The sequence below is a fragment of the Mercenaria mercenaria genome, chromosome 5 (genome assembly GCF_021730395.1).
Source record: "Mercenaria mercenaria strain notata chromosome 5, MADL_Memer_1, whole genome shotgun sequence".
Taxonomy (NCBI): Eukaryota; Metazoa; Mollusca; class Bivalvia; order Venerida; family Veneridae; genus Mercenaria; species Mercenaria mercenaria.
This window is the reverse complement of record NC_069365.1, coordinates 93,648,610-93,666,556: the sequence shown is the minus strand read 5'-3', so window position 1 is coordinate 93,666,556 and position 17,947 is coordinate 93,648,610. Positions and strand designations below refer to the sequence as shown.

At 35.8% G+C, this 17,947-nt stretch overlaps 1 protein-coding gene across 1 annotated transcript in view; it reads left to right on the top strand.

Annotated features, from left to right (window-relative positions):
- The window catches only part of LOC123557971 (collagen alpha-6(VI) chain-like), a 64,976-nt gene that overhangs the window by 40,664 nt on the left and 6,365 nt on the right, over positions 1-17,947 (top strand). The window contains exons 19-23 of the mRNA XM_053544780.1: positions 7,108-7,201; positions 8,282-8,448; positions 13,002-13,053; positions 15,132-15,398; positions 17,196-17,332. Of these exons, the coding sequence (XP_053400755.1) occupies positions 7,108-7,201; positions 8,282-8,448; positions 13,002-13,053; positions 15,132-15,398; positions 17,196-17,332 (717 nt within the window). The remainder of the gene's footprint in view (positions 1-7,107; positions 7,202-8,281; positions 8,449-13,001; positions 13,054-15,131; positions 15,399-17,195; positions 17,333-17,947) is intronic.

The following is a 17,947-nucleotide window of genomic DNA, read 5'->3' as shown; positions in this document are numbered from 1 at the left end:
ATAATAGAGTAAGAATTGATCTATTGTAACCTTTTTTAAAAAGCAAACCATCGGGACGTATGGTACAGGGTCATCTCAAAACTCTGCTTCTGTACCGCTGTCTGTTTTTTTGGAATAATATAATGACAAAGCTCTTACAATGTCAGTAAAATATATGTACAATTGTATTATCATTTAAAGACAATATATAACCGCATTTGAACTGTCAGGGGCTACCGGGACGTTAAGATAGCTGGTATTGGTTCGGCAAGCGGGAGTAAATTGGTTTATCCTAAAGCCATCATGGTAACCATAATCGCTCCTACGTACCTTGTGAATTCTCATACTTGCTGACCTGGCATAGAAATGGTTTAAACTTAAATGTAAATGTTCATTACGGTGCACAAAATCGGCATGTTTAATGGGAAATCCACATGTTCGACTAAACTAATACATTAAGGTTGAGTGTAGTTCAAGGTTCAAGGTTAGTTTCTACCTTGCTTTTCCGTGATAGTAATTATGATTAACTGTGCTGTTTTGGCAAGTTGAGAACCAATGTTGTTTTGAACTGCCAAATGGAATTTCTTCTTTGTGACTTTCGATTCCTTCGTCGTTGACTTGTTTATTATTATGTTTTACAGTCTGTCGACTTGACTCTATTCTATTCTGATGACTGATGAAAATATCATGATTTTGTAACAAGTATTTAACATAACTCTTAACGAACGGGCCGCTGACCAGACTTTACAAAACAGTTAACCTTTTATGGTAGTATGACGTGATTCTCTCACAGTGTGCTTCTTGTATAAAGGGCAGTATAGCTATAAAATCTTGACTTCGGTAACCCGTTTGAAATATAGGCCTTTGACTGTTGTGGTATCTGAACTATATTCTTATCGCATGAACATGTTTTTTCAGTTGAAAAATGCAGTCTACATGCTTGCATAAAACTGAAAAATAGTATTTTACAGGCTACAAGACATTAAAATTGTAAATTCACACAAATATTGTTCTTTAGATAATAACATTCAGAACTTTCCGTGCGATACGGTTCTCCGTTCTACCATTCTGTTGGCATTTTCCGACCCGTAAATATACCTCATACGAGCAATGGTTGCCATTCGGAAAATGCCAGAATCACATAACGAGACAACAAAATGAAACAGAAAGTACCAATTGTCGTTACTGGTCTACTACCTATAATCAATTTGTTAGGAGATCATTCAGAAGCATAGAATAAATTCAGGATAGTAGATCCCTCGGAAGCACCGAGAACAAGGCAAACGGTGAAAATTGCAGACTCGGTTTGATTGAATCTGTTCATGAACAGTAATGGAAAATGTAACACTGCCCACGCCCCATAGTACCGACTTAAGGAGATTTCAATCTTCAAATCTAAATGAGTTGAAATCAGTGATCCCGAAGGACCAGAAATATAACAACACTGAGACGATGTCGTCACAGCATTTAACACCCGCTGTTGTGAAGTAAATATAATCTGGAAAGTAGATCCCCCTGAAGCACCGAGAACAAGGCAAACGATGAAAGTTGCAGATTCGGTTTGATTGAGTCTGTTCATGAGCAGTAATGGAAAATGCAACACTGCCCACGCCCCCTAGCACCGGCTTAAGCAGAATTCAATCTTCAAATCTAAATGAGTTGGAATCAATGACCCCGAAGGACCAGAAAATATAACAACACTGAGTAGCCAAGCAAGTTAATAGCAAATTTGTGTTTTATTTAACATGTTCAAAATACAATACCCCTAACATCCCTCAATCGGCATTCTGTAGAAACATGGTTCGGTCTCCTTGGCCCCAAAATAACAAAAACATGTTCAATAGGAGTTAAAGAATTACATCCCTTCATCGAAATTCTGTAAGCACATTGATTGTACTCCTTAGTCCCAAAATGACCAGAATAATAACATCGTTCGAGTCACAGTATGAGGTGAAATTTTTAGGGGCCCCTACTGGCTTCTAGACTTCGTCCACTTTGGACGGAGCGTGACCTTTAAATGTGAGCTACCAATGTTTAATATGAAGTCCGCCTTTTTCGTGTGCTATATGGTGACTTTCCAGCTTTGTTGATGAAGGAAAGAGTCCAGGTGCACCTCCTTGCATTATAATTGCTCCGGTCGTGAGGGGTTATGCATATTCATTAAACTCTCATGAACAGAGTCATTGAAATTGAGTTTGTTTCTCTTTCCCTACTTCCCAAGGATCAAAGGGTATATACTATCACAACAACAGTCATTCAGTGCAGTGTGGCCCTACGTATTTTGACATTGCATTGTATATTTCCTGGTTCATAATGTTCACTTGGTCCATTCAATGTTTCTGAATGACAGAGTTCCGCTTAAGCCTGTGCGTGGGGACAAAAGGGGTGTTGCACATTTATTAAGTTTGGCTCTTTTTCTTTGCTTCAAAAAGAATCTCTTTACTTTCTCCAGGGATCATTAAAGACATGAGCAGACCCAAGAGTTGAATCATCGTCCGCCGGCAAGCCAACTGTGTGTCTTCCTTACATGACGACCCGAGGAAGGTTTGATCTTAAAGATATTAAATGCAAACGAGTTTTTTTAGTCAGCCGTGGTGCAAACTATTATATTTTCATCTATTATAGACGACTAGTTCATCTCGGTTAAAGCGTGCGATATTTTCTTTTCAGTAAAATTAGGTCAAATATGAAGTACTTGTAAGTGTTTTGAAAAGATACATAGGTCGTAAGAGTTATCAGTCGCATGCTTTGAGAGTTGAAGTAAATCTATATAAACGAAGGTCAAAAGGTTTTTAAACGGGTTTGAAGGCGAGCATTACAAAACTGAATGGACTATTTCAGCGAATGATAGTTCTTGTAGCTGTAATCTACAGTGCAAAGGCTTTTGACAAAGGTTTGATACATTTTGTTATACCTGCCGACAGTCTTAATCTTTACTGATTTGCTGATGACTGAAAGTAATACATACAGTGGAAAACAAATAACCAAAGATCGTAACCATTGTTGTGGATTCAATTATCGATAGATGAACGCATTGCTGTTCAATTTCCTACTTTATAAAGTATGACTAATTACATTATTACGCTCAACCCTCGATATGTCGATTGTACTTTACCAAATTTTCTACATGTATCTTTTAGTAAGTAGTTGTTTTGTTTTGTTTTCATTACCAATCATCCATCTTCTTGTTTTCAAAAACTGTCTGAGAACAAAAAAGATTTTGTCGACTCTATAATTGAGCATACAATTATATTTCATTCGTGATAAGAGCTTTAACCAACGTTAATTAACTACTCTATGTCCATATACTGTTATTGTAAACCAGTAGTGGCGTCCGCTTTTGGGCAAGAGAGATTGATGGGATGTAAGAAATGGTAGCCGTAATAGTAGGTATCTTGCGCTCAACGATTACAGGGAAATTGGCTTCTCTTTTATTCATTCCCTCGTGGCAATAGAATGAAATGTCGAGGGTAAAAAACTTGATTCGCAATATACCTAAAAGAGAACTAAAATTAGAATACCTATTTCTATCTGTACGCATTTGCCTGTTAAATTCCACCACAATTCAAAGTATTGCAATGCTTAAGTTCTTTAGATATATATTACCAAGTATTTTTTTTTTGAAGATCGTAAATGAAACTATAGGTTCTTTACATATTCTAAATGAAATTCTCTATTTTATCATTGTAGCGTTAATTTCTTGGAAACTTACGATTTTAAAATAAAATGAAATTTTGGCACGGTACTTTCAGTAAATAGATTTCATAAAGTGTTTTATTCTAACTAAACTATATTTGTGTAAGTTTTAGCTGTTTCGTACAAGCATAAAAAGTATTGTCATTAAATTTTAAGCGGCAATATCTTACGATTTGCATCAGGTACCTTTTTATTCTTCAAATAATAAATAAAAAATAAAAATATCATATGCGTAGGAGCGTTGAGGATGGCAGGCCCCTCCCCCCTCCCCCCGTTTTTCCGTTTTTGAGAGTTTGAAAGGGGTGTGAGGGGAGGGGGGGGGTGTAGGGGTGCAGCATGTGCTTTGGCCCATCACGTCCTCATGTCTGATGTCGTATTGATGTACTCATAAAGCTTGGATGTGATGTTTATTGTCAATGAGGTTGAGAGATTTTTCTTCTGGTTGTCCAAAACGTTTCAGGAAACATAGGCTGGGTTTAGCTGCCCAACAACAACCCCTTCCCCCACCCCCTTTCCCCCTTCCCCAGCTTCACTCTCACTCTTCGAAGTTGCTACAACCCCAGCCACAACTTTGAAATCCCTTCTATGCTAATGAATTTGACTTTAAGACATATACATTACTGACAAAAAGCAGGCTCTTTTCTATTTTTCCACATTTCATCGTGCCCTTTAAAACCAGTCGACATCACACGCGCCATCTTAAACGTAAACTTTTTTGTTGTCTTTTTTTGACTACCTAACACATCATTAACGTATCAATTCAATGAACTGCACAATTTTCTCAAAACAAATTTTAAAAAATGTGAACTTAACAAGGCTCGAACCTCGAAAAGTAAGATTGTTAAAGCCAACGCCATATCCTTTGGACCATGCATTCGTTTATATTCATCGATAACATATACCACTTTACTATGTATTACATATATGTTCCTAGCCTATTTTTGTCACGGCTCAAAAAACGTGGTCGACCTATTCCTTGACTACCTTTAAACGACCTTTTGTTTACCTTGTTTGGTACTAGCGTTCACTTATGTTTAGTTTAGGATTTATTTTAAAATACACTGTATATAGAAAACAAAATTAATGGAAGTGTCTGTTAAAATGTACCAAATGTTTAAAAACATAAAAATAACCTAATAATCTATAATAAATGTACTAGATGTTCCCGCGTCAAAGATTTGTTTGGTAAACTGTGTTTTCTTCGATTACAAAAGAAGTCGTTAGAAAATATATAACATAGATATTTTTGTAGCAATGGTTAAACGATGACCAACAATGGTTTCGATGCTGCTCGAGCCGAGCTCCGTCACAGTCATCGAAATAGAGTAGTAACTGTGTTAACAGACGGACGGTCGACTGAACCAGATAGGGCAAAGCACTCAGCAGATAATGCGCACAGGTTGGACAGTCTTAAAATCATTCAAATATAGGAATTACCGAAAAAGCTACTTGAACCGTAAACGATAGTTCTAAAGCACATTTCCATACAAACGGAAACAGTTTTTATTTTATTTCAATGGGAAGGAAATGTCATGTCCGTCATCAATATTTGAACAAGACTTTAAACGAGGGTTGACCCCTGTACCAAAATGCTTACTACGTTATAAACAGTCTGTTTGAGGGAATCCTGTAGCAGATTTTCGATATGTCTTCAATTTAATTTTATGTCCGACATGGAGTAATACCCACATTTCCAAGCAATTCAAACTCTGCTAAAAGGTTCTCGAATGTATAAAAAACAGTAAGCTGTAGAGTAAAGGGTGTCCACCGTACCTGTAAGTCTTTTATCATGTTGATGATAGATAAGTCAAATTATTGTATTTAGCGTGCTGCTATTGAGCTACGGTTTGCACAAGCTCTTTGGGTCTTATGAATAGTTTTAACCCTTACCATGCTTACCCTGCTAAATATCCATAATAAACTTGTACATTTTTAAATTTGCACAGTACCATTAACTGTTAAAAGGGGTGCTTGCCAAAAAGATACTAATATCAATTTCTGGTGTCAATTACGTCAGTGATGTAAGGTGATCTCCGTTACCATGCTTTCTGTACATGTCCTTAAGTAATGTTTGCGTTACTGTAGGCGAAAAGGATGTTCAGTATTTGTAAAACTAATTCGACAGTATCAACGATTTCCCATGTGTTATTAAGCTTGTGTACTTCCATGTGGTATCTATTATGTACTTTTGTTTGTCTACTTAAACATAATTTATAAAATCGGAAAAATACATAATTCATGTTTAAACATCTTATATTTACATTTTGTATTTAAATAATTTAGAGGCGGCGTTGAGACCTTTGTCGTAGGAATTGGTAATAACGTGGATAATAATGAATTAAAGGTGAAAGAAAATAGTGTTGAAAGTATTTTTCAGTTGTTTTTCGTATACTCTACCCAGAAGCAGATAACAAACTTTATAGATGTTTCAATTTATTATCCGAAGTATCATGAAATCTCTCACTCCAGCACAAGAACACAAAATGTTAATTGTTGTTATATAAATTATGTAGTTTGTATAATTAGTCGTTCAATTGATATCAATAATAATCAGAAACAATTAATTTTAATTTTTTATCAATAGACATTGATAGCGACTATGTGTTTGAAGCTGGTACATTCGTTTTTTAAGATCATAGCTTCTGATTACGACACTGCGTTTAAAGTTGGTACATTCATGTTTAAGATGAAAGCTTCTGATAACATCCATGAGTTTAAAGCTGGTACATTCATGTTTTATGATCATAGCTTCTTATAGCGACCATGCGTTTGAAGTTGGTTCATTCGTGTTTTATAACCATAGCTTCTGAAAACGACCATGTGTTTAAAAATGGTACATTCATGTTTTATGGTCATAACATCTTATAGCGACCATGTGTTTAAAGTTGGAACATTCATATTTTATTATCATAGCTTCTTTTTAAAATTGGTTCATTCGTGTTTTATAACCATAGCTTCTGAAAACGACCATATGTAAAAATGGTACATTCATGTTTTATGGTCATAGCTTCTTATAGCGACCATGCGTTTAAAGCTGGAACATTCATATTTTATTATCATAGCTTCTTATTAAAATTGGTTCATTCGTGTTTTATAACCATAGCTTCTGAAAACGACCATGTGTAAAAATGGCACATTCATGTTTTGTGATCATAGCTTCTTATAGCGGCCATGCGTTTAAAGTTGGTTCTTTCGTGTTTTATAAGCATAGCTTATGAAAACGACAATGTGTTTAAAAATGGTACATTCATGTTTTGTGATCATAGATTCTTATAGCGATCACGTGTTTAAAGTTGGTTTATTCGTGTTTTAAGATCATAGCTTCTGATAACGCCCATGTGTTCAAAGTTGGGTTAAAGTTGCTACATTCTGTTTTCATAATTGCTGTTGAGAACGACCATATGTTTAAAGTTGGAACATTCATGTTTTTAGATCATTGCTTCTGATAACGACCATGTGTTTAAAGTTGCCTCATTCGATCAGCTGGCACAGATCCATCAAAAGGTTGTCGACAAAATCTGTGTAGGTATGTACAGGTTTATAGCCTAAGAACACAACATTCCTAGAACATAGCTCTTATCAGATCAGCAACAAGAATCTATGAACATTTCATAAACTTTCGCATACGTTTGTGTCGACTATATTATGGTCATGCTGAAAGCCCGTATTATCCATGCAATCGATAAATGCTTTCATGCGAGAGATTTTATCAGATTAGCTACAACGGTAAATCAATTATAATGGCCAATATTACACATGATTTATCGATCCTTAATTCTTACACCGGAAGCATTAAATACTGAAAACTTAAATAGCAGGGAATATAATAATAACTATATATGCTTGTGACTGAAAATAAGACTTAAGAAAGTAAAACCGTTTTGCTTCTCGGTAAAGGAATACTTTCACACAAAACATAAATAGTTTAAATTAATAGTTTGGCATATTTGATTGGAGATATTTACTACAAAACTGCATAACACTGTCAAAAGTGTTCAGTTTTATCAAACGTTTTCGTACCTACTTTCGTTATGTTCTGTTAAAAGAATTAAATGTTCATTTTTCCTTTCTTACACGTTTCGAAACAGAAATAGCAAAATAAGTTATCATAGCACATGTATGTTGCAATCATTTTATCTTACAAATAAATACTATAAAATTGCTAGATTATGTTATGTTTTTTATATAATACCACCGCATAGTTTTTAATTCAGCTCCTAACATGGTAACAACAACAACATCAACCACGACCAGTACTACAACAACAACAACAACAACAACTACATTGCCGCCTACCACAACAAAAAAGCAGGTCAGTTTGAACATAGACTAATAAGTTGGCAAACCAATCAATACTTCAGACATTTTGTAAAACAATGTTAATTCTATTTCAAAATGTTTTTTTTTATCAAAACCTCAATAAAGTAAATAATTATATTGTATTTGATAAGAAAATCATCTAATCTATTCTTCAAAACTGAAAATAGGGAGAAAACATACTGATTAAGCTTGTTCCCGTTTAAAAAGCTGTGTTTTGATTATATAAATTAAACAAAAGCTATGTTATGAAAACAAATGCAAATGACAGTGCCATGTCTTATTTCAGCTTGCGGCCTTAAGCCAGCAGACATTGTCTTCGTCTTGGACTCATCCGACAGTGAAGGCGCTGACAACTTCAAGAAAGAGGTGGAGTTGTTTATGATTTTCCCGCACAATTCTCTATCGGCACCAAAAACGTCCAATTCAGCGTTGTCACATTCTCTTCTGATGTCCGTAATGATTTCTTCTTTACCAAGTATAATTCCAGAAACGCCGTTCTTCATGCAATACGTCAAATTCAGTATATAGGACAAGGGAATAATACATCCGGTGCTTTGAATTTTGTGCGCACAGAAACATTTCTTCTGGCGAATGGCTCTAGGTCAAATTCTTCCAAGTTTGTTATAGTCATCAACGACGGACGATCTGACGACCAGGATCAAACCAAACACAAAGCACAACTTCTACACGGACAGGCTAATGTACTCTCTGTGGGTATTGGACCGGGTGTCGACAAGGCAGAGTTGGCTAACATCGCTTCGAATCATCATGTTGTAACAGTGAACAGTTTTGCGTTGCTTAAAACTATTAAAAGACAATTAACTGATCTGGCTTGTGAATCTGGGTAATGTAATGAATTAACATGTCTAGAAAGTAAAATTAAGGACATTGCTTGTTGTTGGTTTTGTTTTGTTCTTACATCCATGAACAAATCTTGTCATGGAAGCTTTATATCTAGTTTCAAATTCAAAGAAGTGATGGGTCCACTCGGTGGACAAAAATACTTTAACAAGTAGAATACCGGCTGGAAAGTCAATTAGAAATGGACGCATTTTGCAGATTTAACCGATTAAAAGAAGAAGCTTTATGTATACACTTTTCACACATATACACATGTAGCTTCATAATTAGGCGAGCATATACAAAGTATATACGTGCACATGTATATGTACGCGTGTTCGCATTCTTTTATAGGTGCATGTATATTTTGAAAAGTGCGCGCACGCAATGTAGACTTTCTAACTAAATGGTTAACCATAAAATCATGACACTTGACCTTACAGGCACGTAGTAGACAGAACAGACAAGGTGACTCACCGAAATGTTAAGTTTAATAATTGGCGATACTCGATGGTACAACATTTTGTTAATGTATAACAGTGTGGAACATATAATTTCAAAGACTTGGCATAAGTTAGAACACCAGAAGTCTGCGTTTTAAAGACACTTGTCATATATATGCTAACATCATGTGTTGAAGATCATTTAAATTTATTGAAAATAGATATAATATAATAATAGTATTCCTCAAATCATATATCAAATTAATTAATTTAGTTGTGGGAGACAAATTCTCATGATAAAGAAATGACACTTCTACTTAAAAGGTACGCTGTTAATTTAACCAGGTATGCTGCCATCAACAAGAATTAGTTATGTAAGCATCCTTTGGCTATTTACGTATAATGATTAGTTGTCTTTGTCTGTCGTTAATTTTGTATGTTTTTTTTTTGATAGTTTATAATTCATTCTCTCTCTGAAAGCTAACTGGATCTCGAGGATATAATGAATTAGATATAGGACAGTATAACCATATAGAACTTAACTTGACATCATTTGCTGCACTCATGGAGTAGGTGTTTAAAAGATAGGACTTTGACTGTTTTGTTATACAAACTATATTCTTATCGCATGAGTATACACTGTCTTGATTAATTTGAAAAATACAGTCTACATGTTTGCTAAAAAAATAACAAAAATGAGGAATAATATTCTAAAGGCAATTTTAAATTCACACAAATATTGTTATTAAATTAATTGACCAGTAATGACATTCAAACAGTTCCTTGTGATATTGTTTCTTTCTCTGTTCTGTCGGCATTCTTCGACTATAAAAGTTTAATATGTTTCATACGAGCAACGGTTGCACTGTCATTCGTAAAATGCCAGAATCACCAAACGGTGGCAACGAAAGCGAAGGGAAAATATCAATTGTCATTACGGGGTCCACTACCTATTATCAATCTTTAGGACAATCCACTGGGAGCATAGAACGCTTCAAAATAAGTTGATATCAGATTTGTTGGATTGAGAATGTTCAATTGGGTTAATGGAGTGTGCGGTAACCTTAACATTCCTTAAACGGAATTCTGTAGAAACATTCACCAGACTCTTTGACCCCCTAACCTGTTGTTGTCATTGTTGATGAAATTGTAAAACGCTTTGGACGGAGGGTGAATACGATGTTCCGTTTGGACCATCGATATTTTTATTCCTGAACCCTTTTATCTCGAAAGTGGGCCAGTGGTCTAGCAGTAACACACTTGACAGTCAATCCTGAGGTCCGGGGTTCGAATCCCGTCCAGGCACTGGACATTTCTGAGATGGTCTTGAGCGTCTCCCACCTAACTAAGGCCTGTACTGGTTCTTCTCAGGAAAGACTGCTTCGCGTGTATCGATGTTATACACCGGACACGTTAAAGAGCCAGACTGTCTATTCGAAAAAAGGTAGGCTAAGTTAGCCAGACACATTTGTATCTGAAAAGTTCTCTCTATCTGTTCTGGGGGCTTTATCTCACATTGTCCCTCTGGTTAGATCGCTCTGTGTCTGTACTAGTAGAGGATGAATTTCGCGCCCTGTGTGGCTGCATTTGCTGTAAAGCGCCTCTGAACGTGTTTATTATGAAAACAATCTGGTATAATATATATTTTAATATGCTTGTCTATGTTAAAACACTCTTACGTTAGAATGACGTCACGTTAAGTTTTTGTTGCGACAAGAAAAAGCGCTTCTATATTTTATCTAGTGTTTGAGATTAAGGGCATATTAAAATCGAAATAATTTATAGCACACGCGCGCTTTAACGCTGTTTATACACTCGGGTGGTTATACGTCGTTCAAATAATTTCACTCGGGCTGCGCCCTCTTGAAATTATTACGCCCGACGTGTAACCACCCATCGTGCATAAATAGTGTTAAAGCACTCTTTTGCTATAAATTATTTCTTAAATATAATATAAGTCGATATCAAGAAACTACGATGATGGAAGTGGAAAACACGACGGTGAAATTCGAAATCATGATAGTGAAGACTGGAAATCACGATGGTGAAAGACGAAATAACGATGATGAAAACGCGATATAATTTCTTATTTTTATCGTGCTTCCGACTTTCGACTTTCGCCATCGTAGTTTTGACTTTAAACATCGTAGTTTCAACTTTGAGCATGGTTTCTTAACTACTTTCTGTAACTAGGCTAGAGGGCGTGGACGGTTGCATTCATTTCCACTACCGTCCATGAACAGGCTCAATCAAACCGAGCCTGTAACATTTTCGTTTTTGTCGTGTTGAGCGACCTGTGAAGTTTCCACTTTTCTCTATTTTGGTACTGCCAGGGTCGTTTGGGCTATTACATTTCCACCTATATGAAACATAGTTTGCTACCATTTTGCTTTGCTACGTTCTATGCTTCCGTAAGATCAAAGAGTCCCCTTTCCTCGTATTCTCAGAATTTCACATATTCTCGTTTTAATGCCTTAAATTTGTCAAATGATACAATGTTTGTTCTTTGCTAGTCAGGTTTAAAGCGAAACTGAAACACAGGAAATTTAAAGTGATTTGAACGCAAATTGACATATTACTTAATACATTTACTACAAAATGTATCTTTTTATTGCACAATTGTAATTTAAATGTTTTAAATTTGACAAGTTGCTTGTGCTAAAGAGTAAAATCTGAATCCAAGGAATAAAAGAAACTCTCGGTCCGTTTCTGAGGTATGTGATGGTATCGAATACTGTATCAAAATAATTAATCGAGATTATTTCTGTAACATCTCATCAGCTCCTTCTAAAAGACAAGTAAATTTTGTACAAAATTACACCAAAATAATGTTTATGAAATGGTTAATCTATTACTGGGTATAAAGTAATCCATTAGGCCCCTGTGAATATGAGAAAACAGCATATATACTATTTACTATCACAACAACAGTCTTTTAGTGCAGTGTTAGCCTTCGTTCTTGTTCTTGGACTCAGTGTTGTATATTTCCTGGTTCTTAGTCACTTGGTCCATTCAATGTTTCTGAATGATAGAGGTCCGCTTAAGCCTGTGCCCGGGAAAGAGAATGGTGTTGCACTATTTTTTACCTCCCAATAACAGGTCCAGTCAAACTGAGTCTGCCCTTATTTTGTTACGCTCTTTTCTTTGCTCTCAAAGAACCTCATAATTTTCTCTAAGGATCTTTAGAAGCATCGGCAGACCGAGGAGATAAATCACCGACCGCCGGTGTAATTAGATATTGACCCGTTGAAAATTGACCCCATTGATCAGTGTTTAAGTGCTGGCGGGGTCAATTCTCAACGTTGAAATAGGACCTATTGATCACAATTTTATGTTGAAATGTTGACAGAGTCAATCCTTAATGTTGAAAAAGGACCCATGGGGTCTATTTTCAACGGGGTCAGTATTTAATATTACACCGACAAGCCGGCTATATGTCTTCCTTACATGACGACCCAGGGCAGATTTGATTTTACTGAGATTAAATGTAAGAGATTCAATGTCAGCAGTATTATTCAGTCAGATGTACAAACTATTCTATCATTCAAGCATTATAATCGACTAGTTCATTTCAGTACTTGTAAGTGTTTTGAAAAGATACATAGGTCATAGGATTTCTGTTATCAGTCACGTCCTTTGAGAACTTAATGTATATAAACGAATGTCGAAAGGTTTAAAACGAATTTAAAAGCGAGCAATAAAAAAATGAATGGACTATTTCAGCGAATGATAGCTCTTGTAGCTGTATTCTACAGTGCAAAGGCTATCGACAAAGGTTTGATTTGTCATTTTTTTTGTGATACAGTCCCAAACTTTACTTGATTTATTGATGACTGAAAGAAAATAATAAAGTGGAAAATAAATTACCAAAGATCGTAATCTTTGTTGTAGATCCAATTATCAGTGAATGAACGCAATGTCTGAGATGAAGAAACATTTTGTCGACTAAATAACTGAGCATAATTTCTATTTTATACGTGATAAAAGCTTTAAATAACCAATGTTGATAGACTACTGTACGTCCATATGATATTATTTTAAACGAGTATTGGTAGAGCATCCGCCTTGGCCACAAGAGATCGAGGGGATGAGAAATGGCACCAGCAGGAGTACGTGCTTTAAGCCACACGATTGCAGGGAAAGCGGCTTCACTTTTCTCATACCTTCGTAGCGACGGAATGAAATGTCGGGAATGAAGATCTTATATCAATTGGTATAAACTAAAACTGGAATACCTTTCTGTCTGTACGCCACCAAAATTCAGAAGCGCTACAATGTTTAAGTTCTTTAAAAGATTTTCTAAATGAAAATCTCTATTTTATCGATACTGTGTTAAAGGGACTGGCCTTCAGATCGTTAGACAACAAAACGTATCTTTTTTAGTTATCTGGAAATTAAAAGTAATGCTGTATTCTTAAGAATGCTTTGAACCTAATTACTGGCAAATTATATGTTATAGAAACACGTGATTTGCTGTCTGTACTACTTTTTACGATGAAAATTGAAAAGCGTTTGTAAAGGTAAACTGTCTCGATTACAAATATCAATCTTTAGTGACTGTGTATTAAATACTAAATCCGCCATAGAAAAACGGGAAAACTTCTTTATTGCCGTGGCGGTCCGGGTTCGATTTCCGACGCGGTCATCTTTTTGCTTGATTTGACATTTTTTGAAACAAAATATCATATTCTTATGTTCATAATATTACCAGACTTCAACTGGAAAGAAAGATCATTTTGATTTCTGTTCAAATAAGTTTAACTATATGTCCTTAGCAGTACAATGATAGTTGTCCGCTGAAAAGGAGGTCATTGAATTGAAAACAAAGTCAAATATCTGTGCCACAATTCCCTAAAGCAAGGAGAACTCAGGAAAAAGCAAAGGAACATTTTAGAGTATAACGTGTTACCGATAGTGTTATGGCTTTTCCAAATATTGATAATGGGTATCACATGTCCTAACTGATCTATATCTTTTATAGTTAGAAGCCCTGTTATCAGTTTTGTATTACCTGTTTGGAAATCTAAAAACCTCTTTTGAGAATGTATATGTTTATATACTTTATAAACATACAAAGCAAGATACTTAGCAAATGAAATTTCATAAACGTTGTATACTAGCTAAACTATATTTGTTATTATTCTAGCTGTTTTGTACAAGCATTAAAAAAGTTGTTATTAAATGAGCCGCATCATGAGAAAACCAACATAGTGCGTTTGCGACCAGCATGGATCTATACCAGCCTGCGCATCTGCGCAGTCTGGTCAGATCCATGCTGTTCGCTAATGGTTTCTCTAATTGCAGAACTCGGCGAAATATGACCTTTTTGTATCAATTCGCCGTACAACCCAACTCATTCTAATTGCAACAGGCTTTGAAGGCGAATGGCATGGATCCTGACCAGACTATGCGGATGTGTGACTGTGCGGATGTGCACTATGTTGGTTTTCTCATGGAGCGGCTGAAATGGAATTTCAAAGGTCTAGGAGCGTTGGGTGGAAGGTCAGCGCCCACGCTACGATTTTGAGAGTCGTTGGCGTGGAAGGGCACCATATGCTTTGCCCCCTCAATTCTTAGCCAAACGTTGATTTGTGTTAGAAATAACAAAAAATGCCTATTTGAGTTATCATGTACTGATAAGGATTGAACGTGACATTTATTGTCAATGAGGAGAAGAACGTTTCCTTTGGAGTGTCCAAAAATTTGAAGGGAAAATATGGGTAGGTTTAGCTGCCCACCAACACTCCCAGATCAAGGTTGCCCCCAAATGTGAAATCGCTCCTTCGTCAATTATTTCAGACATAAATTTTACTGAACCAAAAGCAAACTCGTTTCTATTTTTCCACATTTCAGCGTGCCCTTTCAAACCCGTCGACATCACTTTTGTTCTTGATGGTTCAGGAAGTGAAGGTCGTGCAAATTTCAACAAACAACTCCAGTTTGTTTCAAACATAACGAAGCAATTTGAAATTGGTTTGGATAATACCCGTGTCTCGTTGGTCACGTTCTCTAACGAAGCTCACAATGAGTTCTTCCTGAACCAGTATTACAATAAGAAAGCGTTATTGTCACATATAGCACATACAACATATCCGAATGGCGAAACAAACACGCACAGCGGTAAGTAATATTGTGCCCTTATTTCGACTCAAGAAAGAAGTGGAGGATTTGCCATATAATAAACAAGTAAAGCTCGTGATCAGTTTACAACTTAAACACATGGTCAATAAATATTTCTGTAGTCAGTATTGGATAACGTAATGAAATAGTCTGTAAAGGTATTTCAAGATTGTAAAAGATTTTTGACTAGACAGACATAACTACCTTCTTTAAAATTTACATCTTTGAAATAGCTTTTAAAGCGATTTAACCTTTATCAACGTTTTGTCTGTATAGAAATACTAATTTAGTTTATGTTCGTACAAAAGCTAAATTTTGATTTATTGTGTGGAGAGCGTGGAACTACGTTTCAGCTCATTTGATCTTTCTTCGGAGTGAGCTATTAGTATAGGTGGATGGTCCGACGTCTTTTGTTCGTCTTCCGTTGTCCTGCGTAAACAGTTTTACTTAAACATCTGTTTTTCCAAAACTTATGATTAAAATTACACCAAATATGGTCCGTTGCATTCTGGCACAGCTTTTAAAAAATTATTCAAATAATTTCACTTATCCTCTTATATGAGCCGCTAGAGCACAAACTAGAAAGAGAAACAAACTTTAAACAACATCTTTTCATGAACCATTTTGTGTATCTTCATTAAACTTGGACCTTAGCACCAGTCTAAAGTCTTCTCCATATTCTTTTCAACAAAGGTTGCTTGGCCCATTTTAAGGGCCACTATAGCAAACAATAGAAAAACCTTTAAACGAATTCTTCTTATAAACCGCTAGATGGATCTTCATCACACTTAGGCTGTAGCATAACCGTACAATCCTCTTCATATTTTTGTCAAATTTGAGACTATTGCCCTTTATAGTGGCCGCTAAAGCTTTAAATCTCTTGGACTGTAGGATCATTATAGTGTCTTCACTCGTTTAATAAAATTGCGGCGCTTGGTCCCCTTTAAGAGACACTGGAGCTGACAATAGAAAAACATATAAACGACTTACTACTTATTCTCATCAACTGCTTATGGATTTGCATCAAACGCAGACTTCAGCATCGTTAAAAGGTACTTTCAGAATTACATTCAAATACAGGCACTTAGCATTAAGTTAAAAAAGAAGTAAATGACATTTTTAATGAACTGCTGGATGTATATTCATCAAACTTGTCTGTAGCATTATTCTAAGGAACTATTTTATTGAAATGGTTCCAAGCACTTTAAGAGCCGCTAGATGTAAAAGTTTAAATATATTTTAACGACTTCTTCTCAAGAACCGATCTGGAACTTCATCAAATTTGGTCTGTAGCATAATTATAAAATCTTCACCAAAATTTATCTAAATGATGTCGCCCTGCCTCTTTCAGGCGCGGCTGGAGCTAAACATCATTTACACGACTTCCTCTGATGAAAGGCGTTACGGATCATTATCAAATGTGGTCTGTAACATATAAGGCCCTCTTCCAAATTTGTCAGACCCCTTTTATTATTAATATTTTAACAACTTCTTTTCATGAACTGCTTGATTGATCTTCACGAAACTTGGTCTGTAGCATCATTGTATGGTCCTTTCCAAAACTTGTTCAATGGTTGAATTTAGTCCCTTTTATCGGCCATTTTTTAACACATTTATGATTTTTGATTCAGTTTATCATACATATATTCAAGGTCAAGCAGTCAATTTCGGGTATTCAGCAATTTAGCGTCATAATGACCCTCTTGTTTTATGTTAAAATCATTGACATGCTAGCTGAAGCTCTGCCCAAAATTTATAGATGATAGCTATCCCTAAATCTGTCAAGTCATTTTTCAGCAATCCATTTTGTATCACATCACACACTGTCTCCGAATCACGGCGCTGAGAGAAATGTGACAAAGCTTGTCATTGTGTTGACAGACGGAAAATCATCACATCCATTGTTACTTAAGCAAAATCTCTCTTATCTGAAGGTATCTACGTTCGTAATCTCTTTGCTTCCACAACTTAATTGATAGTTTTCTTAATTGTATTTAATTACCTGTTATACTTTATTTATGATTGTGTAACGGTTTCTTCTGAGGTAGCCACCAAGCAAGCCGGATGGCCAGTGGTTTTACCCAGGTGCATATCCATGCCAGTAATAATATATTCCACCATGAAAAACTGGGAAGTCGTCATGTGATATGTAACTGTATAAGTCTGACGTAAAATGCCCCCACCCCTCACCTCCGAAAAATAATAGTTGTAGAGTGTGATTTAAGACACGGCTATTGCACTTGCTGAAATAAAAAAAATATTTGAACATATCTTCAATATTGTCTATATTCTGTGTACTGATACACCCGTCTAACTGCAAATATTTCCGTTCAAGGATGTATCTACTTTAGTTATTTCTTATCAAAATAACTTCCGTTATGGGCCGGTGGTCTAGTGGTAACACGCTTGACTGTCATTCCAGAGGTCTGAGGTTTGAATCCCGGATTTTGACATTGGGGAATTTACTTATAGTTTAGTGAACAATGTAAATTGTGATATTGTTTTATGCAGTTTATCTGGCTCGATAGTAACTGTTTAGGCGGTAACGA